The following is a 27130-nucleotide window of genomic DNA, read 5'->3' as shown; positions in this document are numbered from 1 at the left end:
GGAGGGGAGAAGAAAGGAAAGGAAAGGAAAGGAAAGGAAAGGAAAGGAAAGGAGAGGAGAGGAGAGGAGAGGAGAGGAGAGGAGAGGAAAGGAGAGGACAGGAAAGGAAAAAGAAAAGAAGGAAAGGGTCCCCTGCCTGGGTCCCCAAAAGCCATGGTCTCCTATGTGGATACTCAGTGTGCCCCACATCATCGCAGCTCCCTCCCCCACCAGGACTGCAGCCCCGAGCTGAGGCATGCTGCTGAGAAAGGCTGAGAAGGAGCCCCGCCCCGGGGGCTGGGGCAGGTCAAGGAGGGGCAGGCCTCACAGTCAAGGTGTCCCCACCAGAAGTGACCCACGAAGAAGGGTCCTCCACACCCAGTCCTAGCTAGGGGGCGTGGTTTCTGTAGGTTTGAGTCTTGGGGGACTGCCTACCTTCGAAGCCAAATAAGAGTCACATGCTTCTTTGTCCCTGGCTGCCAAGATTCCTGGGCAGAAGGCTTCCCATCTACTCCAAGCAAATATGTCCATGACCCACTCCCCAGAACCTGCAATGATGTACCTTACATGGTAAAAGAGGTCTTTGCAGACATGATTAAGTTTGGGGGTCTTGAGATGGGGAAATTATGATGCATTACCTGGGAGGGCCCAATGTAATCACATGGGTCCCTAAAAGTGGAGAGTATTCCCCAACTCTGGTCAGAGGGAGAAGCAACGATGGAAGGGGGTGTCCAAGAAATGCAGTGTGGCTGGCTTTGAAGATGAAAGAGGAGGTCATAAGCTAGGGAATGCAAGCAGCCTCTAGAAGCTAGAAAGGTCAAGAAAACAGATGCTTCCGTAGAGTCTCCAGACGGAACACAGCCTGACCGAGGCCTTGATCTTAACCCAGGGAGATCATGTCCAGCTTTTGACTTACAGAATTATAAGATAATAAATGCATGTTGACTTAAAGTCCCTTAGTGTGCGGTAATGTGCTTCAGCGGCAATAGAAAACTAACACTGCCCCAGAGACTTCAGCCATCCTGCCCTCCCCTTCCCCAGGCTTCTTCATGGAAGGGCCTGCCCTTGGACGTTGCTTAAGGAGCTCAGCTCTGTGACTGACACAGCCTGCTTTCTAAGTATGGGCCAAGAGTCCATGCTGAGACCAGCACAAGCCCACAGGTAGCCCTGGCCCCTACCTCTTCCACAGGGGCCCCTGGGCAGGCCCACTCTCCATAGCACAGCCTGCTCCCATTAGCCACTCAGTCTCCCACTCTGGCCCCAGGCTGGTCCAGACCCACTCATCCATCTGTTTGGATGACACAGCCTTCCTTTACTGCCACAGCCCCTCTCAGACCACTCTGGTGGGTGCATCATCCTGCAACAACAATGTGAACTTCTCACTGCCCTGCTGCTGCTGTTCTGAAAGATGCAAGGCTTTTTTGCTAGCCCCCCAATGCCATGATGTCCAAACTGTACTCCCCGAACCTTGGGGCCACTGGGGACTTGGGGAGGTGGTTTGAAGGGCAAGTGAATGGGGATCAGGAACACACAGCTAGCTGTTCTGCTGTGTACAGACAAACGTGCACTTCAGCAAAGGGGTCTCCAGATAAGTGAAACCTGTGAATACCCTGGCATGAAGGGAGAAGTCACAAACCAGTGGCAAAACTCAGCAGAGAGTGCCGTCCCCATGCAGTATCAGTAGTTTTCTGTCTATTGGTGCGATTGCTGGATTGATGTCTGTCTCCCTCTATAGGCTGTGAGCTCCCACAGGGTGGGACCATGTCAGTTTTGTCCCCACCTTGAAACCCCAGAATTAAACATGATGACTGGTACCTTAGAATGAATACATGAATGAATGAATGAACGAATGAATGAATGAGTAAATGAATTAGTAAATACCACACACACACACACACACAGACTACAACCCAAATCACTTCCCCAGCCTCTCAGCACACTGTCTCCAGGACACAGCCCATCTAAGAGCTGCACTTTCTGGGGCCCCTTCAACATGCTCTATTGGAAGTGCTGTGGGAAAATGTGGAGTAGAAAGGCTTTTCACACATCTCCACTCTGCTCAGACCCAGCCCAGCTTAGGGCTGGACCTATCCGAGGTGCTAGCAACACCGACCGGACCTCAGTCATCAAGGCCAATGATGGGTCCATCAGGGGCTCCCTGGGGTCCGTAAGTCCCTCCTTGGTTTCCTCTGCACTCACTGCTGCCTGCATCCTCATACAACCCCCAGGTTCAGCCAAGAGTAGGGGATCTGAGTGTACTTGCACAAGTGTGGGCGTAAGTGTTTGCAACAGAAAGGTCAAGTATCCCCCGGGAACCAACACTCACCAGCAGCAACCTGGGCAGTGGGTCCCCATGAGCTGGGAGAGGCTGGTCCTTCTGAGAATGCTAGGAAGGCTGCTGTCGGGGAGGACGAGAAGAGCCCTCGGGTGTCGGGGAGGCCACGTGTAGCTTGTCTAAGCGTCTGAGGCCCACCCTGAGCCTCGCATACTTCCATTCAATAGACATCAAACACCTACTATGCACAGGCACTCTCGCCCCCGCACCTAGCAGATGCCCGTGCACAAAGGCGCCAGCTCACTGCAGCAGCTGCTCCCCAGAAAAATTCCCTGGGCCAGGAAGCTGCGTCCCGCACCCTAACAACCAGACAACTCAAGCCTTCACGTGTGTGTGCATCTTTGTACACCAGCAAGAGGCGGTGAGGGCCTCGGAGATACCATCAGGGAGACAATCAGGTCTGTGTAGTGCAGTGATTCACAGCCTGAGACATCCCTCCCGAGGCTACTGCTGAATTATCAGCACCACCATCTTCAATTACGAGGCTTGTCACTCATCTCCAACCATCAGAAGGAAGTGAGTGAGGAGATTAATGTCTTTTTAAAAACTGCTTTCATCCCTTAAAAGGATTCCTGCACACATGCCATTTGCATTTCTAAGAGGAGAGGCAGAAGAGGCACTCAGAGACTCAGCTGCTCCCCTGGCCCCCTCAGCCATCTTTGATCATCCGTGTCTCTCCCAAGGCCCTCCCAGAGCTGTGAGGCCAGGCCGGGAAACCTTTCCGCTGGAGCCTGGGTGGGCCGGACATCCATGGCTGCTTCCCTGGGCTCCCCTCAAGAGAAAGAGGACAACTGAGCCACAAGTCCAGCAATCCCACAGCAGCGCCCAGGCATTTCTCTCAGGGAGTCTGTCATGGGTTGAACTGTGTCCCCAAAAAGACATGTTGAAGTCTGAACCTCAGAATGTGAACTTATTTGAAAATAGGGTCATTGTAGATATAATTTGTTAAGATGAGGTCATCCCGGGGTAAGGTGAGCCCTTCGTCCAATATGACTGGTGTCCTTATGAGAAAAGGGAAATTTGGACACAGACACAAGGAGGATGCCACACGATGGAGGCACGGACTGGCATGATGCGTCCACAAGCCAAGGAAAGCCAAGAGTTGCTGGCCATCGCCAGAAGCCAGGAGAGAGGGATGGAACAATGTCCCCACAGAGCCCCCAGAAAAGAGCCAGCCCTGATTTTGGACTTCTAGCCTCCAGGAAGTGACAGAATACATTTCTGCTGTTTTAAGCACCCAGTTTTTAGTAGTTTGTTACGGTAGCCCCAGCAAACAAATACTGAGCTCATGATCATCCTCATCTCCTTCATCTTAAGGCATCTCTACTCTGGCCCCAGCAGGGAAGCAGACACTGAAAACTAAGCACAGATAAGGTCCATGATGGGTCTCAGAAACAGACAGACCCCTCTCCTCCTGAAGTGCTCTCAACTACTCAGTCAGCTCATTCAAGAGTCACTGCCCCCAGCTTCGACCTCCTCCATAGCATTCAAGATGTTCTCCAGACACTGCACAACAGAGCCTGGACAGACAGAAGGTGGGGGAAGACATGGGGTCCTTAGAAATGCCCCAGGCCACCCCAGAGCTTGGTATAAATGCAGGCAGGGGTGGGCACCACCTGGGATCTGTGCCAGACCTGCAACGTAGGATTAAAATAATGTGAAAGCCACGCCAGCTGACGAGATCATGCTCCACTGAGGCAGGGACCACTACACCCCCAGTGCCTGGGCAGTAAGTGCATCATAACTGCAAGTAAAATAAATGCACATTGTGGAGAGGCAAAGGAGAGGGGACTCCCATCCCGTGCATGACAGGCAGTGGGGGTAAGAGAAGGAGACGTAAAAATATGCCTGAGTGTGTCATTAGGATAGAATCAGGAAAGCCCTTACCCCGTGAGGGTATCCCCGACCACCCCCACACCATGTACCTGTGCAAGGTTGCCAACAACCATCAGCACCGGGACCCACCAGGTTACGGGGGTGCCCTTCACTTCCCAGGGACCAAATATCACTGCTGTGCCCGGTAGGAAAGAAGAAGTATTGTGCAAGTTTGAGAGCCTGGCTGCAGAGGTTCAAATCCCAGCTCATCTGCTTACTGGCTGCATGAGCCTGAACAAGTGACTTAACTTGCCTGTGCCTCAGTTTCCTCATCTGTAACATGAGGGGGTAGCTACACCAATCTCTTGGGTCGAGGAGGACTAGATGCATTAATGCATGGAAAGCACCTGGTGCAGTGTCTGGCACATGGTACGTGCTTGGTAAGTGTAAACTGACACTATTTGCTATCATTATCCCATGTCCTTACAACTCCAGGGAATAGATCCTTTCACTTGCTTTGTCGGCATTCACTAATGACTCTTCTCCGTATGACAACACCCAACAGCTATTTAGAGAAAATTATGCCTTGTGCCAGGAGCACAGAGGAAAGTCACCAAGGCCCAGTGGGAAAAGCAGACAAAACACTCCAAGAATATGAGATATAAAACATCATCATCAGTCGAGATGGGATGACCTAGGAGGTCATGCTGATGAGGGCATGTCAGACCAAAAGTAATTTGGGTCTTGAGAGTTGAATAGGAGTTTATCTGGTGAGTCTTGCCCAGTCCCATAGTAGCTATTCCATCAATAAACAGTGACTAAACTGAGGTAGAGTCACAAAAGAAAATTTCAGCCTAAGAGAAATGAGAATGTATGGTGTGTCCAAGAATAAAGAAGGGATAGGCTAGGGTTTAGCTAGAGTAGGGAGTATATGAGCAAAAAAGCAGGAAAATAGGTTGAGGTCAAGTGACGCAAAGATCTTGAACTCCATATTCAGGGGTCTTGGCTTCATTCACACCCTCTACAGAGCCAAGACGGGGGTGAAGGTGAGGGTGACAAATAAGAGCTGGGTTTAGAAAGGTGGCTTGACTTGCAAAGCAAGTGACACGAAGCTGAAGGCAGGAGACCAGGGAGGAGGCCAGAGCATTCCCGTCTTCCCTCACCAACCGAGCCCTGCTCTCCCATTTGCCCTTGAACCATCTTCCTGGTAGAGATGTCCTCAAGCTCACACTCCTGAAGACCTCACACTCCAGCTATTCTGGCAAAGGACACAGTGCCCACAGCTGCCCACTATCAGAAGATGCCCTCAGCCAGGCCTTTCAGGGAAACCTTCATGTCTCCATGCAAGTCCCCAGCTGACAAATGGAATTTGGCTCAGAGACAAGTTAAAGCCATAAATTGGGAACCCTGGTAGCAGGGTGACTTCTGGAATTCCAGCAAAATGATACTCAGCACTTAAAGCATGCAGGTCTTTCCTCTCCCTCACTCCCCAAAGGCACCCCCTTCCAGTCTGCTCAATCCAAGGATCCCGGCTAGTGGATTTCTTTCCAAATGCAGGCTGTGAGGTTCTGTGTCATGGACACTGAAGAATCCCCCCACATGGCTCTGCGACTTACCCAGCCGGGTCCCAAGCTGTGCTCTGACCTCACCAGCCTGGCAGAGAGGTTGCCGATGCTGCCAACACCACCCTGACTGTCTGCCTGGCAGCTGGGGCCACACTTAGGCAGCTGCCCCAGCATGCACTAAAATTAGGTGGCCCATTAGACCCAGGACATGGTGATCACAGGCATGTTGCCAGCACTGGCTCAGAGGATCATTCTTCCCAGCCCAGGACTCAAGCCAGGGCAGAACAAGAGTAGCCCAGCATCTCCTCTTAGGCCCAGGGAAACTGAGGTCTGAGGAAGAGCAGGGACCACCAAAGGAGTGTAAAGTTTGATTTTTGTTTATTTATTCAATAATATTTTCTGAGGCTGAAAAGTCATATATACCTCTAGCAGAAACTGAAAATATATTCCATGAAGAGGTCAGGGAATTGAACAATCAGAATCCCACCATCTGAACTAACTCACTTACATTCTGCTGTGTTTCCCTCCTTTGTAGATTGTTTTACACAACAGAAAACTTTAGAGACAATTTATAAAAATATTTCTTTCCCCTACTTAGTATCATTTTGGCAAATCATAAAACATTCTTTATACACATTGAGTCAGTTTACAGTATTCCATTTTATTGAGATGTCATAATTAATGTAATAAAAATGTCCTACTGTTGAACATTTAACTTGTTCCTTTTTTTGCCATTATAAATAACACTGCAGTGAACATCCAGGTGCATGAATCTTCATCTCCATCTATGATGATTTCCTCAGGATGGATTCTAGCCAGTGGAATGAATGGGTCACCAAGAGAAGCATATTGTAAGGCCCTGATACAGGTTGCCTGCTGCTCTCCAAAAAGCCAAACCACAGGCTAGCTTTTGATAGCAACCTCACATACCTCTGCCTGCACTGGACGTGGCTCCTTATAGCCACAGTTTGCTCGTTCGTGGGATAATTTCTCTCCCAAGGAATCTAGTGTCTGTAAAGCCTGCCTGTCTAACACTGCAACCACATGAATCTCTTCAGTGCAAGTCTGCCCCATGGTTCCTTTCCCTAAACTAGCCACAGCATCCAAGAGATACAGGTAGGAATCAAGTCCCAGGCCCCAGGGACTCAGAGGTGCTGCTACTCCAGTGTGTGTGGGGCTTAGATTGGGGCTCAATGTGAAACCCATGATTACATCCTTTGAATAGCCCCACGGACCTCTCCTACCTCTCCACCTTTCCCCCAGTTCACCCTGCTATACACACACCCAGGAAATAATCCCCTTGAGGGGTGCTATCCCTCCCCAGCAAGGTTAACTGATGACCCAAATTATGACACCAGACCTAAGCCAGCAACCCATAAAGCAACTTGGCCAAGAATCGAATTGCCTTTGCATGTCCCAGCAGAGAAACTAAACTCCAGGTTCAGTGTAAATAAGCTGTCTCTGGTCCGACGTCAGCCCCTCTTGCCGGCAAGTTATGGATGGCACTGCGTATCACCCATCATAAATACAGCCCCTTGGCTAAACAAAGTTGACAGCTTTGTGCCAATAACCTTTGAACCACTCAAGCCCAGTGTCAATTGTATTTGTCTTCAAGCTGAGGTTTACTCTAGACTGTTTGCTAAATCAGGGCTCATCTGCAGAGATAATTCAAATATATTACAGGCACCAGGCAGACACAAGGGCCTCCCCCACCTGGCCTCACAAGGGTCGCCACCACAGCAGCCTGCACATCCCCTAACCACTCAGCAAGTTATTCTGGGAAAGAACAAGAAACAAGCGGCAAAAAGAGACATGGAGGACAGGATCATAACCTTGGGTCTGCCGCCAGCTCTCTGTGCAACCCCAGCAAAGTCACCTGACCACGTGAAGCCTCTGTTTGCTCCTGAATGAAGGGAGAACCTATTCTCCTAAATCACAGAGAACTTATTTTTGGAGGCCTATTCACAAGTGAAATCAGCCTGCATGAAGGAATCAGCTCCGGAAGTGCAGAAATGCAGAATGAATTCCCACCTCGTGCAGGAGATGGATGTGCCCAGAGCAAAACCAAGTCCTGCTGGGTTGAAGAGCAGCCAATGTAAAAACAATCTTACCTGACTTGGGTGGGGCATGGAGAGAGGTTCTAGATAGATATGGTATAATTACATAGACACCTTTAACAAAAAGCGCTATAAAAAAAATGCTGGGGGAAGCCACTCTGTGGTCAAGGCAGGTGCATTACCACGGCCACCGAGGCTGAGCTAATTTGTACAATTTGCATTTCCCTAGTGCCTGCTGCATGCCAAGCACTAGGCGCTGCCAGAGAGACAGGGACTCAGGCAAGGCTTATGTTCCCATAGCCAGGGCCCCCACTGCACACCCACTCTGATCACCCCACCCACCCATCTTCAAAATCTGGGGCCCTCTCGCCCAGGACTCTGAGTTCCCAGTGCTTCCCACCATTTGGGGAGCTTTGCCAAACCCAGCCACGAGCCTCTCACCTGTTAGGACCCCAAACAACCCTCAGCAAGCGGGACCAAGACCCAGGGAACTACCCTACTCTGCTTCATCTCATGACCATGAAGCTGTGGGCTTGACAGTTCAGGAGGTTAGGGTAGGAGGACTAGGGAGTCGAGAGCTGTGTTTAGATTACGTCCCATGAGCCGCTCTTGAAAATGAATGAGAAGAAACTCCACAAGAAAAACTGTCAAGAATGCAAGGGCCAAAGAGTGAACACAGCTGTCAACAGAGGCTCCAGGCAAGCTGGCCCCAGGCACCCAGCACCTATGAGCATCAGTTCCTCTTATCTGTAAAATGGGAATCACATGTTTTGCCCTAGGAGTCACTGCAAAGATCAGACAAAATGGGAACCATCAAAGCCTTCTGCATCCTGAAACACGCAGGAGGGATTATTGCTGTTATGGTTATAAGGTTGTGCTTCTTGCACCCAGTCAGGAGGCAAGAGATTCGAGTTCTGCCTCTGGTTCCAGAATTCTGCCTCTGCCTCTGCTTCAGGAAAGTGTCCACCACCACCCCTAGGCATCACCAGAATAACGAGAGACTGGCACAAGGCAATCTCTAAAGTCTATTCAGCTCTCATGCCATAGGATTGATTCTGTGATGTGGGTTAACTACAGAGGCCAGCCCATTGCAAGATGCCCCCTCCTCAGAGGTCAGCCCACCCCTCAATCCCCAACAATATGATGGGAGGAAGCTGGCAAGACCAGGGTCACTGTCACTCACCTTTGGGAGCCTCACCCCTTTCTAGGATGCCGGACCCCTCCAGCTTCCACATCTCACCTCAGCTGGCACCTGGAAGACGGGAGAAAAAGGTCACCGTGCCCCATGCCTGGACCATCTCTTTACCATCCACGTACCTAGAAGCAGGAAGACAGCAAGGCGGCAGCGCCTGTGCTGAGAAGGAAGGCAGAAGACATTTATAAATGACCCTCTTAGCTGTTTATGAGACACCTTCTGAGAGAAAGCAGAGGAGGAGAAATAAACTTGAAGTAGGGAGACCTGGCGGGCGTTGCGATGTGCTTTGATAAGCCAGCTGTGCCAGCATTTCTTCTCCATTTTTATGACCACCTTTACGGCCCTGTGTTTGGGACTCTTTATCAGGGGCCGGAAGGAGAGCATGAGCAAGATCCAAGGCAAAGAGGCTTCCCCAGCAACTCCACAAGCAGATACAACCTCATCTGGAGATCAAGATAACCCCTGTTTTACTCCCAGTCCAGGCGGCAATCCCCCAGACACCCATATCTGAGGTGGACAAGAAATTCCGGAGCACGGCAATAAATCTGCAGATCCAAGCCCTCCTGGAAGCCCTGACTGAGCCAAAGCCACATGGAAACAAAACCAGGGCTGGGGCTGGGACTGAGGTTCTCCTGAGACCACTTAGCAGCCCTCATCAGGACACTCTGGAGCCCTTGTCCCAAAGCCCACTGAAGTTGGGAAGAGCGTTTCAGGGCTCCCCCACCAAGCAGGGTTTGAGGTCACACGCAGGTTGGAGCTGGGACTCTGCCATCTCCACTCCCCTGAACTTGCCAGGATTGTGAAAAGGCTGAAAGCACCCGGGCAGGAAGCTCTTGCATCAGCCAACCTAGGTCTGAATCCCAATTCCTCCCTGTGCTGCCTGAGGCAGTAACTCCCTCTGGGCCTTAGGTTTTCTCATCTGTAAAATGGCCCATGCAACAGTACCTAACCTTGCACGATGGGGCACACAGAAGGAACTCAGCAAGTAGGAGCATTACATTGGATGACTTGACAAAGTAGCCAAGAGGCCAGAACTCACTACCTGTTTTCACAAACTGGCTGTGCCCTGGAAGCCTGAAACCTTCATACCAGCCTCATCTGAATGATGGTGGCTCTAACCCCTGCCCTACATATGTGGCAAACCATACTGGGCTCCTAACATGTCATTGTGCTTGGGGAAAGGAAAGTGCTTCAGAGATGGAAAAAGGCATAGTTCTGGAAATCCCAAAAAGCCTGTGACCAAAAACAAGCCTACAAAGACAGGACATGCTAAATACAAAACTCCAGGATCATGGCAAGGGAACAGGAGAGTAAATATAATCATGGTCAGGGAGGGAGGCCGGAGAAGGCTTCTCAGAAGAGAGGTATCTGGGCAAGGCCTGAACGGGTGAATAGGAGTTTGCCAAAAGGAAGAGAAGGAAGAGGAGAAAGCCTCCTGCAGTCAGCTAGGCTGGTACTGGGTCCTTGGTGAGTCCCATGGAAAGGCGGCAGAGATGGCTGGGAAAGGGCAGCAGAGGGTGCACAGAAATGGTGGACCGGCGTCCAATTATCAAGAACCTTGAATGCAGGCTGGGCAAGCTCAGTCTCATGTTGAAGGTGTTGATCTGGAGTCTGGGGCTGGTAAAGGTGTGGGACAAGGCGGCCACATCAACGTAGATCTAGATCGCTTTGGGGAAACTCCTTTTGGATCACAGCTGAGAGGAGCGTTCCAGGGTGGCTGGCGAAGAGGCCAGAGAGCCGGCGGAAATGTTCGCCTAAGGTATCAGTTGTGTGGAATCCAGGGTGCCCGCCTTGGGGTAAATCACAGCCGCCCCAGGAGGCTAGATCATTGCACTCACCGCCTGCGCGCGCCTGCACCAGCGCTGCTGGCAACCTCGAGGCTGGGGACAGACGCCCGAGTGCGGCCCTGGCGGCTCCACGGGTCTCCGGTAGCACAGAGGGCTCCGCGACGCGCGGCTCTGGATCTGGGCGCGAAAACCTGCTGCTGGGCCACCCGGATCCTCGTGCGGAAGAGTGAGGCCGCGCGGACACCCCGAGTGTACCTCTGAGCGCCGCGCCTCTGCGTCGACTCGCTGTCCCCAAGTGGTCAGAACCCTTGCAGTCAAAACCCGCACGCCTCCTCCTCGCCGGCACAGTTCGGGCCCTCTGTGCCCAGGTTCTGTGAGATGTGCTCGCGGCCCGCGATCGGCCTGTTGGTCCCAGCAGCCATGCTGGGATGGGCTCCAGCGAGGCTCTGGGCGCTCTCTCTCCGCCTCGCCACTCTTGATCTCCCCCTTCCATTGCCCTAGCCCTTCACCCTCCTGCCTTTCCCAGGTCCGGAGACAGCTCCTGGTGTGCCATAAGGGCATGCCCGCCGCCCCCCAAGCAGAACCTCAAACTGCCTATTTATTTACATTTTTAAACGTTTTATTTTGAAATAATATAAATTCATGGGAGTTGCCCCATATTTCCTTATCTGAAGTAATACAGATTCACCCAGTTTTTCCTAGTGGCTATACCTTATTAGCACAATAGCCAAACCAGGCAATTCATTGGCATAAAGTGTGCATATAGTTCCATGTCATTTTATCACATATGTAAACTCATGAGATCACCACCGAAATCCAGACACTGAATCAACCCACCAACACCAAGATCTCCCCACTGCTCTCTCACCCCCTCTCCCCACCAGCCCCAGCTCCCGGCCCAATCTGTTTTCCACATTGAAATGTTCGTCATTTTGAGGGTGTTACATAAATGAAGTCAGACAGTAAGTGTCCTTTGAGATTGGCTTGTTTTCACTCAACATAATGCCCTTGAGACTCAGCCAAAAGGAATCAACTGTTTGTTCCATTTTATTTCTGGGTCGTGTTCCATGGTATGGATGCACCAGTTTGTTTAACCATTCACCTATTGTAGGACATTTTAGTTGTTTCCAGCTTTTGGCCATCACAAATAAAACTGCTGTAAAAACTCAGGTACCTGTCAGGAAGCTGAGCATCTGCCCCATTTTTAAACTATTCACATTTCTTCAAAATGTCTTTTTTTAAAGTGGTTTGTGTTTATGATTTAATTATGTTTACATATTTAGACCCACTTCCTCCCAAAAGGCTTTAAGATGGCCTTTTCTTAAGTACATACAGTAAAACAAATTTAAAAATCAAATCAAAATGGGGAACGGAGAATGAACTCAAGAGATCCAGCCTCAGACACAGGCTGGTGAAAGGGTCCACACCTAAATGAAGGTGGCTGGGGAAGTGGGGACCACTCTTCACCCATTGCAGGTCCACCAGAGAGTGGAAGGCAAAACAGAAGTGTGAGCAGGAAGCAGGGAACCCAGACGTATGGACCCAGAACCCAGCAACAAGCTCCACAAAGGCCCCAGCCTGCATTCCTCTGTCCTCCAGGAGGGAGGGCCAGTCACCAGCCTTTCCATAAAGCAGTTCCCACACACACTGGCAGCCCCTCTTCCCCCTCCTTGTAGGCTAGGGTGTGGGTGGCTAAAGAGGGTTTCTCCATTGCCATGCTAGAGGCCCAGATGGACCCTTGGCCAGGTGGGAACCCCACAAGGCTGCTGGAATGAAAGAAAGTACCTGAGCTGGGGTGAGTCCTTCCCATCATAGGCACTGAGGCCCCAAGCTCACCTCTAAAGCAAGGTACACAGCCGGGGAAGCCTGACAAATGGTGACAGTTCCACAGTAATTCTGGGTGGGCCTGTGACAGAGCCCAGGATGGGGAAAGCACCCGGACTTTCTCTACCAAGTCTCCTGGCCAGCACTCCTCTTCCTGAGGGCCCATGGAGTAGGCGCCTTGAAGAATACTGGACACAGGGCATAGAGAGCCAGTGGGAAGCATGGAGACACAGACTGAGGCATGGAGAGCTCAGGCCACATCCCGGGTGGGGGATCCAGGGGCCAGAGCCTGGGGATCTGGACCGCCTCCACTTAGAAAAAAAGGAGGCCCAGCCTTGCTAAGTAGGCTAGATCATCAGTGAACTCAGGAATTTGGCCTTCCCATCCCCTGCCAGGAAACCTCCTTCCCAGCTCAAAGGAGAAAGTCAGGGGCCCTTGGTAGTCCTCCACTGGTCTCTCATCCAGACCAGCTCAGCCACCTCTTACCCCCTTCCCACCTTCCTAGAGCAGAGCCCTGCTCAGGCCATTTCCCAACTCAGACATCCTTGCCTGAGATGGTCCCCAGGGGGTGGGAAAGGCACCTCATCACACCCCCATGAGCACTCTGGGCTCTGCCACCCTAAACTCAACTGAACTTGCAGGTCCCCAAACAGCCCATATTCCCCAGCTCCACGTGCTTGCCTATCTGCATTCTCCTAAACACCCTCTCACCCACTCTGAAGGAAGTCTTGCCAGGGTCTCGAGCCCCAGTGCAAAAGGTACCACCTCTAGGCAGCCTTCTCTGATGCGGTACCTCACCTGATGCTCACAGTAACAGGGGACGAGAAGGTGGGGGATCGGAGCTGGCTGGCCAAGCCATATTACAGCAAAGAAACTGAGGCCCAAATAGGCAAAGTGTCTGGTCTTGCCACCCTCTGCCTCCTGCCCTGCCCTCTTCCTTTGAAGAAGTAGGTGGCCATATTTGTCTGGAATATGGACAGAGAACAAGGTCCCCTTGAGCCCCTCCAGTATTGGGACCCCTCCCAGCCTGAGTATATCCAGGTGTCACAAGCTTCCAGGTCCCAGGACTAGACCAGCTCTGCCTCTTAGGAAACTTTACCACTGTTGACTTTAGCCAAACTTCCTGGCTAAAGGAAGAGGGACCTTGGGATGTACAGGTCACACTGACCTCCCAGCCTGTCAGGCACCTCAGGTGACCCAGCACCCAGGGACTCCCAGGAAGATGCAGCTCGTGGAGCAAGAAGGTTGCCACCAACATGGTCCAAGCTCTGGCCAGCTGGCCCAAAGCACGTGGGAGAGGATGATGGCAGCTTTGGCAGAGGACACAAGCCTGGAGACAAGGTCCCATGGAGCCTTCAGGCCAGGCCACTCCCTTTTCCTTGCTATTTATGGCCCCTTGGAGGCTGCTTTCCCCTTTGTTCTGCCAAACAAGCTCACTCCTGACTCCCAAGCCAGCCAGGGACTTGGCAAACATTTGTCAAGACTCGTCCCCTCACTTTGTGTTTGTCTACGCGGCAAAGATCTGGGCTCTGTGCACAGACAAGTTTCCCCTCCAAGGCTCAGGGGGAGCCCCCATCCTCAGTGGCCCCAAGGCCCCACTGCAGGTATACCAAGGTAGGAGTCTCTCTATCCACCAAAAGTTCAGCGTCCCTTCACCCTGCCTGAAATGCCACCATTGTTCCTCAGTACCGTGCATTCCCCCTGGGGCAAGAATAGCATCCAGGCCGTGTCACTCAGACAGTCACACCTAAGTACAGGCACTTGAGGAGTTTTGGAGAAGGGGGTGGGGGAGCCTGTGAAGACTCAAGGCTTGAGGTGGGGGGCTGAGGGTGAGCTAGAATCCAACAGGAGGCAAGGGAAGGGGAGATAGGTGCACCCCCAGCTCCAGCCTCCATGGGAGGGGCTGACCCCACCCTGTGTCCTGGACTCACCAGGATGGTTCTGCCCAACCAGTCGAGGTCAATGTGCCCTGATGAATGCTGCTAGACAGGCAGACAGTCCCCAGTAAGGCAAGGTCTCTGGGGAGACGCCAGGTTCTCATTTCATAGTCGGTGCCAGGATGAAGAAAGATGGAGGTCAGTGCCAGATGGAGCCCCAGAGAGCAGACACATTCCAGGGAGAGTGAGTCTCTGGGCCTCAGTTTCCCTGCATATACAGTAGGAACACAGAGGGGAGCCCACTATCCTGGAGGCCATGGCTGCAGCTGCCTCAGATTCCCTGGCAAAGGGCAGGAGGGAGGGAGCAGCCCCAGACACAACCCAGACACCAGGCAGCACTTTCACCTCCCTGCAACTTGACTTCTTTGATCCTTGAAGATGGAAACAGTCCCTGCTCTACAGATTTGCTTTGAGAACTAAAGGAGCTAATGTACAGGAAGATGTTTGCAAAGACCTGACACACACCTGGGGGCCTAATCCATGCGAGCTGGTATTATTATTACTGTTATTTGGGGCTTTAGCCATGTCAGCGAGCCTCAACCAATTTGAGTTCCTCGTGTACAATGAGCTGGCAGCCAGTTGTGATGGGGAAATAGCCTGATACAATGAGCCCACTTCAGACCTAGCACAGAGCTGGTGCTCAGAAAGTGTTAGCCCCTCTGCATGCATCCAGTAGGTATTCAATAGATGCTTGCTGACTTCAATCACAAATGGCTAACAGGACATTTAAAAGGCACAAGAAACAGGTCCCTGAGGGATAAAGAGGGAGGCTGCCTTGGCTATCCCCAGGGTCCAGGACCCTTGGAGGCTGGGCTGGAAAGCCTCTAAAGGGGCTCCTACAGTTTGCAAACTATGGCCTAGGGAGCTCTGGAGCTCCTCGGGGGTGTCTGTTGCATCAGAAGGGGCTACAAGGGAGAGCAGACAGCAACCAGGGCATCACTTCATTCCTCTGTTTAGGGATCTTAGTAAAGTTTCATCTGAAAAACGTGCCCTGTTGCTAGAACTAATCTCACTTCTAATTTTTTAGGTGAGAAAATAAAGCCCAGAGAGGATGATCAGCAAGGAACCCAGCACCCTGGAGCCATGGAAACCCTTCTTGGTGCCTCTTTAGGCTCCTCATGGTAGCAGGGGCAGGAGAGCACATAGGGTGTTGTGCACCTAGCCCCAGGTAGATGAGAACATCCAGATGCACCTGCCCTTCACTAGCTTTGTCATGGCCCTGCCCCCATCCCAGCTTCAGGGTAAACCCCTGCTACCCTCAGTGCTCAGCCAGTAGGTCACTTCCTCCAGGAAGTCTGCCCTGACCACCAGGTTCGGTTTGCTCTCCTTGTTCTCTGCTCCTATGGCTCCAAACCTGCACCAATTCTAAAGGTGCATTCATCTTTGGATCTGATCCCCTGTGAGGAATTGCACCAGCATTGTCCATCACTCCTGAGTCCCCAGCACCCCACCCAATGCCAGCACATAGAGTGGGCACTTAATAATTCCCTGTTGAATGAATGACTGAAGTATGGCCTCCATTTTCCTCATCTACAAGATGAATAAATACCACCTTCCAAGGTAAGAAAAGTGGGCCCCTCACTGGGCTGTCTGGTAGGCTGGCAAGCCAAGAGCTCAGATAGCAAGGGTCCTTCTCCTGCTGCCCCTGAGCAGCTTCCGAGGTCAGGCAGCCAGGCAGGAGCCACCCACCAGTTTCCTCTGCCATGGCGGAGCCTCAATCTAATGAGCAGAGGCCTGGGCTGGTGGGCATATGGGGTTCCTTACCAAGACTCCAGGGCACCCCACCCGCCAGAAATGCCTGCCAGGCTGGCACACACCCTCCTAGCATGAATATTTATTTAGGATTTGCACAGAAGGGAAAAACACAGACTACTACAAAGCATCTGCAGAGGAAAAGAGACCACAAAGCCCTGGAGATGCAGTAGGGGCTCCTGTAGCCAGCCCTGGCCTGACCCTAGGATCTACCAAGGGCTGCTTGGGATGATCTCGTGAGCTGTGGCTGAGGGCCAGGCCCTCCACATATGGGCATCTCTGTCCCTCACAACCCTACGAGGCAAGAACTCTGCATCCCTCATTGAATGGCTAAGAAAACAAGGCTCACAATGCTAAGGGGGCAGAACTGACGCTCGCACCCAGGCTGACTCCCGGGAGCCTTGAGTACAGGGAGAACTGGGGCCAGGCATAAACATAGAGCATCTCAAGTCCCCAGGTTCTTTTCCCTCTCTGGTACTAGAGTGAGACTGGAGTGCCAGGTTGCACAGCATGGAGTGAGGCTATAGCAGTGCTGGCCCCCAACCACCCTTACAACTGCACAAAATGCACTCCTATCTCCCCACAGGGAGGTGACCCAAGGGGCCCCAGGAACAATGGCAGTCACTGTGAAGCCACCAGCCCCATACTTCCAGGGTTCCCAGGCTAAAGGGTAGCAGCCCACAACACTGAGGAAACATAAATATTTCATGGGCCACTCCCTCCCAGCCTCCAATCCTGTGTTCAATTATCATGAAACAATTCAGAATTTCCAACTCAGGGCTAATAGGCTGCCATCAGCCAGTCAGCCAGTGCAGGCAGGGGCAATTACTTTAAAAGCTTCCGACAGGGTTGTTCACTGTACTGGCTCCCCGAATTGTCTATCTGTGATAGTGGCTGTGCCCCTTCAGGCCCTGAGCACTCTGTGTCCTGTGCAGGAGGCAGACATCTGGAGGGAGGCCAAGGCACTGGCTGCAGAGCTTGTGATCATGAGACTCACTAGGCCTACAGATGGGTAAACTGAGGTCTTCGAGGGGCAGCTCCAGAAAGGCAGGGGCCATAATGTCTCACCTTCATATTTCCCATGCCAAGCTGTGGCCTCCTGCATTCATGGCAGATGAGTGGATAAAGGCTGATGGATTGATGGAGAAATGAAGGGATAGATGGAGAAGCTGGGCAGCTCAGCAAATGATGTTGCAATAATATGCTTCCATCTCACCTCAAATCCATCCTCCTCTCTCCAGGCAGAGTGAGCTTTTAAGATACACATCTGGCCAGGTCTCTCACTGTTCAAACCCTTCATCTGCTCCTCTTTGCCTTCAGGATAACATCCCACCCTCCTATCAAGGATTATGGAGCCCTGTGGGATCTGGTTCCCACTTGATTCTCCAACTTCCTCTTCCCCTATCTGTTGCCCTGCCTTCTCATCTGTTCCAGTGCTATTATGAAGCCACACTGTCTTCCTTTATTATCAAGCATACCACAGTTTATCTCACTTCAGATCCTTTGCACATTATATTTTCCTAGGGAGGGGTCCCCAGGTGGTAGAAAACCTGTTACAGCCAACTCCTCTGTGTGTCACTCAAGACACTTCAACAGCAGGCTGCAGATTTCTCTCCAACACTGTGCTCCCACTATGTGATGGATTTCTGTGTCTGCCTCCTTGACTCAACCCAAATGAACAAGAGCCATCTATCTCTGTATCTCTGCAATCACAGGCACAAAACAGGTGCTCTCTACTTTTTTTCCAACCTGAGAGGCCATTCTAGGAGAGTCTCAGGACAGGGTTCTGTCCAGTATTCCATGCAGATGCTGAGAGGACTGCAATGAAAACAATACTTCAGATGCCCAAATAGCTTCTCATTTTGCTTTGACTACCAATACTTGCACAGTGCAATAGAATAATGCTCAAATACATTAATATCTTACCTGATCCTAGGGGGTCCTCTCTACTTTTAAAGCCTCAAACTTCTTCCCTCTCACAGATAAAGAAGGGAGTACAAATACATTCCCTTCCTTACTCTGTGGACCCATTCCTACAGGTAATCAAGACTCCGAGCTTCCCCTCCGACTTTCTGGCAGTGCTTCACCTCTCCCCACAGATGAGTGCAGGAACAATTCTGATGGACTTCAGACTCTCCCAACAGAGCCAATCCCTCCCCATCACATTGGACTGGACTTGCTACCCATACCATCAGCAGCCCCCTGAGAAACTTCACAGGGCAGAGTCTTCTTTGGAAACCAACCCTTTCCCTCCACCAACTCAGAGAACTTGTTCCAGATAGATGCCAGGATTCTTGGAGGAGCATGGTGATTCTGGGGTGCAGCCTCTGATCCTGGCCAAGCAAAGGCCTGAGCCACTCTTCCTCCACAAAGTGATTGGTGCAGGAGTGGGCATGTAAGCTGTACCCAGTCAATCAGCATAACCAAATCCCTTGCCCACCCTGGGGAGGGTCCTATAGCTGTTGCCAAGAGAGGCTCAGCCCTGTTCTCAAGAAGCTTACAACTGGTAGGGGCAACAGGTTTTAATCTCTCATTACACAAATATTTAATTTCAATACTGTTGCAATAAGAGCTATGAAGGAAAAGAATACTCCCCCTAGTTTTACTTGGTATTAAGATTTGGAGAAAAAAAAAAAAACACTGCCTGAAGAATTGTTATGGTCCTCTGTATAATAGTGGCTGCAGACATTTGCCCATTATGTTCAGCATGAACCCATGTGACAAATTCATCAAAGCATTTTGCACTAGGGAGAAAAATTTATATTAGAGGAAGCACAGTAGTTTGGACTGAAAGACAAAGAAAATTCAGCCAATTCTGCTGACCTTCTTTGATGGGGCACCTGGAAGCTGAAAAGTAAAGTGATATTCAGGAACAGTGACTGCTACTTCTGTTCCTGGTGAATCCTGCCCCAAATCTCTTCTCTCTCTGATTCCTGATTCCACTGTGGGAATATATGCTCCCCAAGATGTCAAAACTAAAGGGAAATTGCAAAAAAAAAATCTTTTTTCTTTTTTTTTTTTGAGACAGAGTCTTGCTCTGTCACCCAGGCTGCACTGCAGTGGCCGGATCTCAGCTCACTGCAAGCTCCGCCTCCCGGGTTTACACCATTCTCCTGCCTCAGCCTCCGGAGTAGCTGGGATTGCAGGTGCCCACCACCTGGCCCGGCTAATTTTTTGTATTTTTTAGTAGAGATGGGGTTTCACCGTGTTAGCCAGGATGGTCTTGATCTCCTGACCTCGTGATCCGCCCGTCTCAGCCTCCCAAAGTGCTGGGATTACAGGCTTGAGCCACCGCGCCTGGCCTAAAAAAACTTTTTAGAGAAGGGAAAATAAGATTATAAAAAGTGTGTTTTGTACCCCCCAAGTTTCACTAAGAACTTCCTGACTTTCAGGCCCTGGTGTGCCCCACCCACCAGCCTGGCCAGCTTTCCTGGACCAAACTTCCTAGCACCTAAGCAGGGGATGAGGGCAGATAAACTAAATCAGAAAAGGGATCTGTTCCTCCTAGACTCAACCAATATGACCACCGTGGAGAAAGAAGGAAACAAAAACAAGAGCAAACTCTCTTAAAGAACAACCTGGCATCTATCACCATTGGCATTCAGCCCCTCTGTCCACAGGACTCAGGACCAAGCCTCTCACCTGCATTATCTCATCCATTTCCCAAGAAGCAGGAATTCTTTTTCTCACATCTCACAGATGGGGAAGCTTAGGGTAGGAGAGGTTATGTTATTTGCCAAAGTCACACAACTAGTAAAAGCCACTGACAAGATTCGGGCTCAGGCCATCAGGTGCCAGAGGCAGCATTTTTTGGCACCATAGGCCCTGCCTGGGGACAAGTGCATACAGAAAATCTCATAAGAGATGAGAACAAAACTCGGAAAATTGCTAGCATGCAGGGAGGGGGCATGCAGGGAGGGGGGAAGGTGTGATTTCCTGCTACAGAGGCCAGAGTAAAAGCCACCCCAGGAGTGCCTGTGCAGCCCTCCATAGTAAGGTCCAGCGGTTGCATTTATGCCCAAAGATGCCCCTGGTGCTTGGAGTGGAAGGAAGATTCCAGAGACAAGATTGGAAGCTTCTCGGCTTAGCAGTTCTAGGGCTGGACCCTCCAACAAGCCATTTTACACATAAAGCAGTCAATGGGAGGGAATAGACGTAGGGGGCTAAAATCCCCACAGCACAGGGTCCAAGTCGGTAGACTGCACTTTCTCCACGTCCAGGGTCCCGCTAGTGCCGGCATCGGGGACTCAACCCCGGGTGCACAGAGCCCGGCACACACCACTGGAGAGGGATTAGCCCTCTGTTGAGGGTTGAGAGGAGGGTATGGAGTCCCCCCGAACAGCACGACAGGGTTCAGCGGCCACCTGGCAAGGCCTGAATGCCGAGGCCTCTGTGAGCTTGGGTCGGGCCAGCTTCCCACTTCGGAGGTTGGGGAGGGCGTCGTGGGTCTCTGCGTTCCCAGGCCAAGCCGCCCTGGAGGCACCGGCTAGCAGGACGCCGAGGTGGCGCGGGTCGCGGCCTCTCCCGCAGCAGCTGTCGGCGAGAACCAGGCAGGGAGGCGCCGCTGCTGACTGCACCTCATGAAACATTCACGCCCGGCTGCCGCGCTGCCGTCTCCCGGCACCTTGCGCCCGAAACGGTCGCTCTGGAGCCCGTGGCCGTCCGCGGCCGTCCCTGAGAGGGTCAGGCCACAGCTCGACCTGCCCTGTGGTCCCATCCCAGAATCCCAGCAGCAAGCAGGCTCAGGCTGGGCACTTCAGGGTACCAGGAGTAGGTTCGGCCAACTGGTTTCCCCCATGAGGTTTCGCGCACAGGGTTATCTGGCCACCGGGCAACGCTGGGGAGCCCTGTGGCCTGAGGGTGGGCAAAGGGCAGGCTCCCAGTTCCCTTGCGTCCAGCCCATCTCCCAGTGGCAGCCAGCCAGGAACAGGCCTGCGGGGCCACGGAGGTGGAGGCGTCACCGTTCGCAGGCCCGGAGCAGGATGGCCGCTGGGGGATGTGCAGGCATAGGGGTTGGACAAGGGGCCCCAGAAGTGTCTGTCCTGAGGGGTTGGTCTGCCCTTTCCTCACCAGTCCAGCCCCTGAGGAGAGAGAAGGAGGCAATCCCCCAAGCAGGGCAGGTCGGGCGGTTGCCCCTCCCTAGCACCCCCTACCCCCAAACACAGAAACCCTGGGGTCTGTCCTCAAACCTCCCTGGCTGCCACGCTCTGGGCAGCAGACTCTCCCTGCCAACACGCAAGACCAGCTCCCTCCCGCAGGCTGAGCAGAAAGAAGAAAGGTCCTATCTCAAAACCCCCGACTCGACCACCAGCCCCTGTCTAAACGGAAGTAGGGCCAGCCCCTCACGAGTCAGGTGGGAAACTGGGCCCGGGGAGAGAAAGTGCGCCAGGGCCAGGCTGGGACCCGCTGCGGCTTGGTCCGCATGCGGCCGGGCGCCTCCACGGAGGTCCCAGGACGTGCTCCCGGGCCTCGATACCCGGCCGCCAGGCACGCGGACCCCAGCCTGCGCCCCGAGGGAGGCCGGGACCCCTAGCCGGCGGGACTGCGCGCCGTCCCTCTCCCCGCAGGTCCGGGCGAGCGCCTAGCTTCCCCTCCCCCGCTTCCCGCCTCCCGGCCGGTGTCCCCGCCTTCCCCGCGGGCGACGGGCGGCGGCGGCAGGAGGAGCGGGCCGAGCCGAGGCAGCCCCGGCCTCGCGCGCTGGGATGTAGCGAACCAGCAGGGGTCGAAGAACCGTGCAGTGCCAGAGCCAGAGCTGGATCCCGGTCCCACAGCCGGAGCCGAAACCTGAGCCAGAGTCCGCGGCGGGCGAGCCCGGAGCCAACGAGCCGCAGACACAGCGCTGCCCAGGTGGGGTAAGAGACGCTGGGCTAGGGGCGCAGGGTCTCCGCGCTGGAGGGGCGCAGGGAGGTGGCGGCCGAGTCCTGCGCAGTTTGCTTCTGGCGTGTGTGGGTCCAGCCGGCAGTGCCGGACAGCGCAAGGCGCGGAAGGTCAGGAGCCTTCGAGGCAGCGTGAGGAGCTGGTTCCTGCACCCAGGGCACAATCATAGCCGCCGTCACCGGGTGCTACCCCACCTAACTGGTGGGATCAACCCTCTGCTTTAGCTCCGGGCACCCCAAGAGGGTAGCAGCCTCGGGGGCATGGGCCACGGCCCCGCGAAGGGCACAACCTGGGAAGCTCGTGGCAGCCCCTCGCGGCGGCGCGGGACGCAGGGCCCCCATCCCCACCCCCAGGAGAAGTGGGCAGGAGAGAGGGCCGCCCGCTGCTCCCCGCTGCGTCCAGGGATAGAGTGCCCCACCACCCATGGAAGTGCTGGCCCCTCTGCGTGGCCCGGGACTTCGGCCGTGGCTTCGCTTCAAGAGGGTATTTTTCCTAAACGAAACCGCTTCATTCGTTCGTTCGTTCGTTCGGGCAGCAATGCCGCAGAAAAGCAGCAGACATCGGTCCGCACCCTGGCTCTCTTCGCCCCAGACCCCGACGTGCCGTCGCAGCGCTTGGAGATGCCCCCAGCCCATGGCGGCCTGCCCTCGCCGGCACAGGTCGGGCTTTTTCTTCCCAGGAGAGAAACCCCAGATTCCCTTCGTAACGTCCAATAAAGACATCACGGCGGTTTCTCCCGGGTTTGGTTGTTGACGCAGGGTCCCAGAGCACTGCAGCCGTTTCTCAAGAACCGGGTCTCGGATTTCTGAAATTGACCAGCTTCGTAAATTGGAGCCTATTCTCCCGCAGCAAAGGGCCCCAAAGCCGGTATCGCAGTAATGGGAACCCCAGGCTGGAATCCGGGTCCCAAGCTTTTCCGATTTAGGAATTCCCTGAATCTACAAATATTTAGTCCACTTTTCTGAAAAACTAAGGCTTGTGTATTCTCTTGATATCCCTGTGACCTCTGAAAGCCACCAGGGTCAGAGGGAGGAAATCCCAGGTTGCTGTCCACTGGGGGAGGATTCAGGTCTAGGGTTCAGGTCTAGGGTAGTCAGGGCAAAAGCTACAGGCAGCAGGGGCAGCACAGAAGACTTGCTGTCCCCGTGCCCTTTCCCAGGGCTGCTTTGGGCCTCCCGCCTCTCTTTCAGGGAAAGGAAAAGAGGTGGGCTGGGGCGTGGAGACCAGGCTGTCTGGACTCTAGGATGCAGAGGTCACCAGACAGGCTCAGGGTGCTCTTCTCCCATGAAATCAACCGCTGGGAAGAGGAGACTATGGTGCATCCATAAGTTGCCCCTCTGCTCCCGAGTTGTGCGACCAGCTGCTACGTCCTTCCCAGTCTTCTTCCCCACAGCTCAGCCATTCTCAGGAACCAGACAGCTCCATGGACTTAGGTGAGAGATGGGCCAGGGAGAGCCATAGGTCCTACCAGCCGCTGACTGAGCGGCCCACAGCACAGAGTCCTGAGTTCCATATTCCCATCTGTGCTTCACTGGCGGCAGTCCTGCCCAAATACATCCTGGCTCTCCCCGGGACAGGCTGGGGATCCCCAATTGGCAGGAAGCCTCAGACTGGGGTCCCAGGAAGCCTAAAGGAGCCAGTGAGGTCTTTCCAGCCCCTACCTGAGCACCCTCCTCCCCACTTACCCAGTAATTGCTGTATTCAAAGAAACAGGAGCTTTTATTGGGGAGGGGGTATTAGATCAGGCAGAAAGAGGTAGGTGGTCCAAACCTGCACTCCCAAAACTGGGTTTTCAAGTTTGAACTTCTCCACGGACTAAGAGGCTTAGGGCTGGAATGTCCCAGAGAGTCATGGATAGCCCTGGTGGCAGGTCATGGCACATTCCTTCCTTTTTCCTAAAATACCTTGATTCTGGGAGCAAGATTAGAGCAGGGTGCCCCCATGGGTGGGTAGAAGGATGCCCCCCACCCACAAGAGCCTTCCAACCACCCTTCCCAAATTACATTACTAAACCATTCTTGGGCATAGGCTGTTTTTAGTGAGCTAGGCTTCAGGAAGGGTCCTCGTGGTGACTACTTCAACCCCACAACAGCCCAGGTTCTTCTGCTCCGCCCAGCCAGGACCCTAAACTCCAAAATTCTTGAACATCACAGAATCATTGCTGGCTTTGTGTGGTCAGGGAGGGGTGGGGAACAGGGCACATGGTTCCAGCTCCACTAAGCCCCCTTCCCTCCTCTCTTCCTGTCCTATCAGCAAGTGAGCTGGACGCTGAAGCAGCAGGCAGAGTCCGGTGTTGGACGTGGGAACTGAGGCTCAAGGCAGATCAAGCCTTTACCTTGAGGCAAACACAGGTCACCCAGCACAGCTGGGGGAACACAAAGCCTCTGCTGACTCCTGAAAGAGTGCTGTTTTCCGTCCTGTGTGTGTGACATGTCCATGAGTGTGCAAGAAGCCCCTATCTTGAATGGGACAATGGCCAGTGAGAGAGTGTAGCTGGGGAAGAACAGAGAGCATGTCCAGGTCTCTTCCCCAGCCAATGCCCAAGATCAGGTCACAGCCTCCTCACAATCAATTGCCTCCTCACTCCTTGATCACTCGGTGCTGCCCAGGTCCAGCAGAACAGACTCTGCCAGCAGGCCCCACTAGCCCCAGCCCCTCTTTGGGTCTCAGGTCCCCTGAGGATACGGGGCTTCACCTGAAACAGTCTGAGGGCTTTTCCATCTACACAGCAGGCATCAAGATCACCAAATAAAGGGACTATTGTGCCTGCCTGGAGCCCTGCCAGAGGTTTGGGCCCAGAGGGGCACACAGCAGGTGCTCAATAACTGCATTAAATGCACTAACAGTGAGGATACGGCCCCTCAGACTAAGCAGTGAGTGCTGCTCACAAAACAGTCCCCACTGGGGGATGGCCCGAAGAGTCACTTTGGTCCCTCTGGGAAGTGAGGGGGCTGTGAGTCCCAACCTCCTCCGGATGCCCAGACAGATCATTCATTTCTAAGTCTCTGCCCAGAGACGCACTGTGCTTCCCACCTTGGCCTGACATGTGGCGGGGTTAGAACACACCTCCTACCCCGTGCCAGCTGGCGTTCATGCCAAGTAGCACACATATGCCTAAACTCAGCACCTCCATAGTGCAGTGAGTACATGTGTGTGCACAGCATCTCCGCATGGATGTATAGGATGTGCGTGTGCGCGCGTGCCCCCATGCTGTCTGCATTCAGGCTGTTCTATGGGATAAGACAGCTAAAAGGAGAATGGTGTGTGAAGGGACACTCCCTAGCATGCTGCAGCACCTGAATATCTCCTTGAAAGGAGGGATTTTCTACTGGAGACTCCAAGAAACGTGGTAAAGGTGGGGCTGAGGGCAAATGCTGGGCAACTGTGCTTCCCCATGTTCCTCTGCCCATGACCAAGATCATTTCATGGAGGGAGATCTCAGCTTGGAAGAAGGCAGAAGTCACTGAGCCTCCCCAGCCCAAACTCCCGGGAAGTGTCCTCCGTCTGGCCTCAGACCCTGCATCCTATGGTCACAGACGCACAGTGAGAAGGGGCCAGGCCCTAAGGAGCTGTGCTGTCTCTCCATGGCCCAGAGTGGGGGATGGGGGCAGGGGTGCTTTGGACTAACACGGAGGGGATGGAAGGCAGGCCTGGTTCCCGCCTGCGCGCCTGCCCCTGGCCCCACCAGCCCTCACAAGGAGCTCAGCTGACCCTGGGTGTCTCCCTGTGATGGGAAGGGGTAAGACGAGGACTCAAAGGCAGAACCTGCAGAGTGCCCCAGATGCGGACACCTGCGCAGTGAGTGCCGCCCACCCAGGGGTTGAGGAGGCACTGGGTTTTGGGGTGAGGACACTGGACACCTCCCTGCTTCTTTCCCAGACCGACAATCTCCCTGGCGCTGCTCCCTTGGGTGTCTGTGTCTGGTGGAGCTGGTCACAGGTGAGGGGCAGAGGGCAGTCTGGGGTCCGCCTATGGCCAGAGAAGCAGGTCAGGGCGGCGCCTTGTCACCCCAGCTGTGGCCTGTTTGCTCAAGACGCTGAGGTCTTGGGGCCAGCTAACAATTGTTGAGCAAAATCCTTCGACAAACTTCACCTACGTGCAAGGATTTGAGGAGGGAATCACTCTTGGGAGTGGGAGAGTAATGTCATTGCCTGTGCCCAGTGAAGGCCCATTGGAGCTGCAACTCAGCTACCACTGTGTGGGAGAGAAGCTGGAAGACTGAGGGCTTCCTGGGCTGCTGGCCCAGGGTTAGGAGACAGCAGTCACCTGGCCTACCAGGCCTGTGCCTGAAGCCCTGGGAAGCCAGGATGCAGGCCCCAGGCTGGGACCAAGCTACCCTGAAGGAGGGCAAAGGCTGCCAAAGCCAACCCCATGCCTGCCAAGGCCAGGCCTGGCCCATTTGGCCAAAGCGTAAGGTGTAAAACAAGGGGAGAGGTAGAAGAGGCTGTGGGGCCTGGCTGGGATTCTGGGGTCTTCCCTCTGCATTCTCCAAAGCCTAGAGCCAGCAGAAACGTTTCGTCTGATTAGAAGCCATCATTTCTATCCCAATCCCGGAAAATTGACTGCGGTGCAGAGAGGGAGGCCTGAGAAGCAGCCTTAGGGGAGAAGGTCCAAGCTAATTAGGAGGCAGCATCCGGGGGCCCATTAGAGAGCAGGCTGCTGTCACTCAGCCGGGCTGAGTTCCCGGGAGAAGAGGCTGGAGAAGGAGGGGCAGGCGGCCCCTCGACGAGGACACCGCTGGGAGCTGCCGGAACGGGCCCCGGGCTCTGCCCCCGCCCCGGCGCTGGCTCGAAGGCGTCCGCTCGGTGCGATCCTGCTCGGCAAACATTCACTCATCCTGGGCTGTTCTCGCCAGGGCTGGGGACTTCGAGGCGGCCGAGACGGGAGTTGATTCTAGGCGAAACAAGTCATTTGGGGCCTGAGGTGGGCACGAGCCGCCCGGGACTTGCAGGCCAGATGCGTTTCTTTTGTGAGGCCGAGGGAGAACTCGGTGTGTCACCGGGGAAG

The 27130-nt window shown here is 53.7% G+C and overlaps 1 protein-coding gene across 1 annotated transcript; it reads left to right on the top strand.

Moving 5' to 3' along the window:
* The first annotated feature begins 15017 nt into the window (after positions 1–15017).
* Positions 15018–22864, top strand: LOC105507016 (serine/arginine repetitive matrix protein 1-like). The gene is made up of 4 exons (XM_011935358.1): positions 15018–15075; positions 21157–21258; positions 21579–22093; positions 22477–22864. Exons 1-4 carry the CDS (start codon positions 15018–15020, stop codon positions 22837–22839), a joined length of 1038 nt encoding a protein of 345 aa, XP_011790748.1. The 3' UTR covers positions 22840–22864.
* Positions 22865–27130: the final 4266 nt, after the last annotated feature.

This window comes from Colobus angolensis, unplaced genomic scaffold (genome assembly GCF_000951035.1).
Source record: "Colobus angolensis palliatus isolate OR3802 unplaced genomic scaffold, Cang.pa_1.0 Scaffold142, whole genome shotgun sequence".
NCBI classification, from domain to species: domain Eukaryota; kingdom Metazoa; phylum Chordata; class Mammalia; order Primates; family Cercopithecidae; genus Colobus; species Colobus angolensis.
The sequence above is the reverse complement of the archived record's forward strand: the minus strand, read 5'-3'. Positions and strand labels throughout refer to the sequence as shown.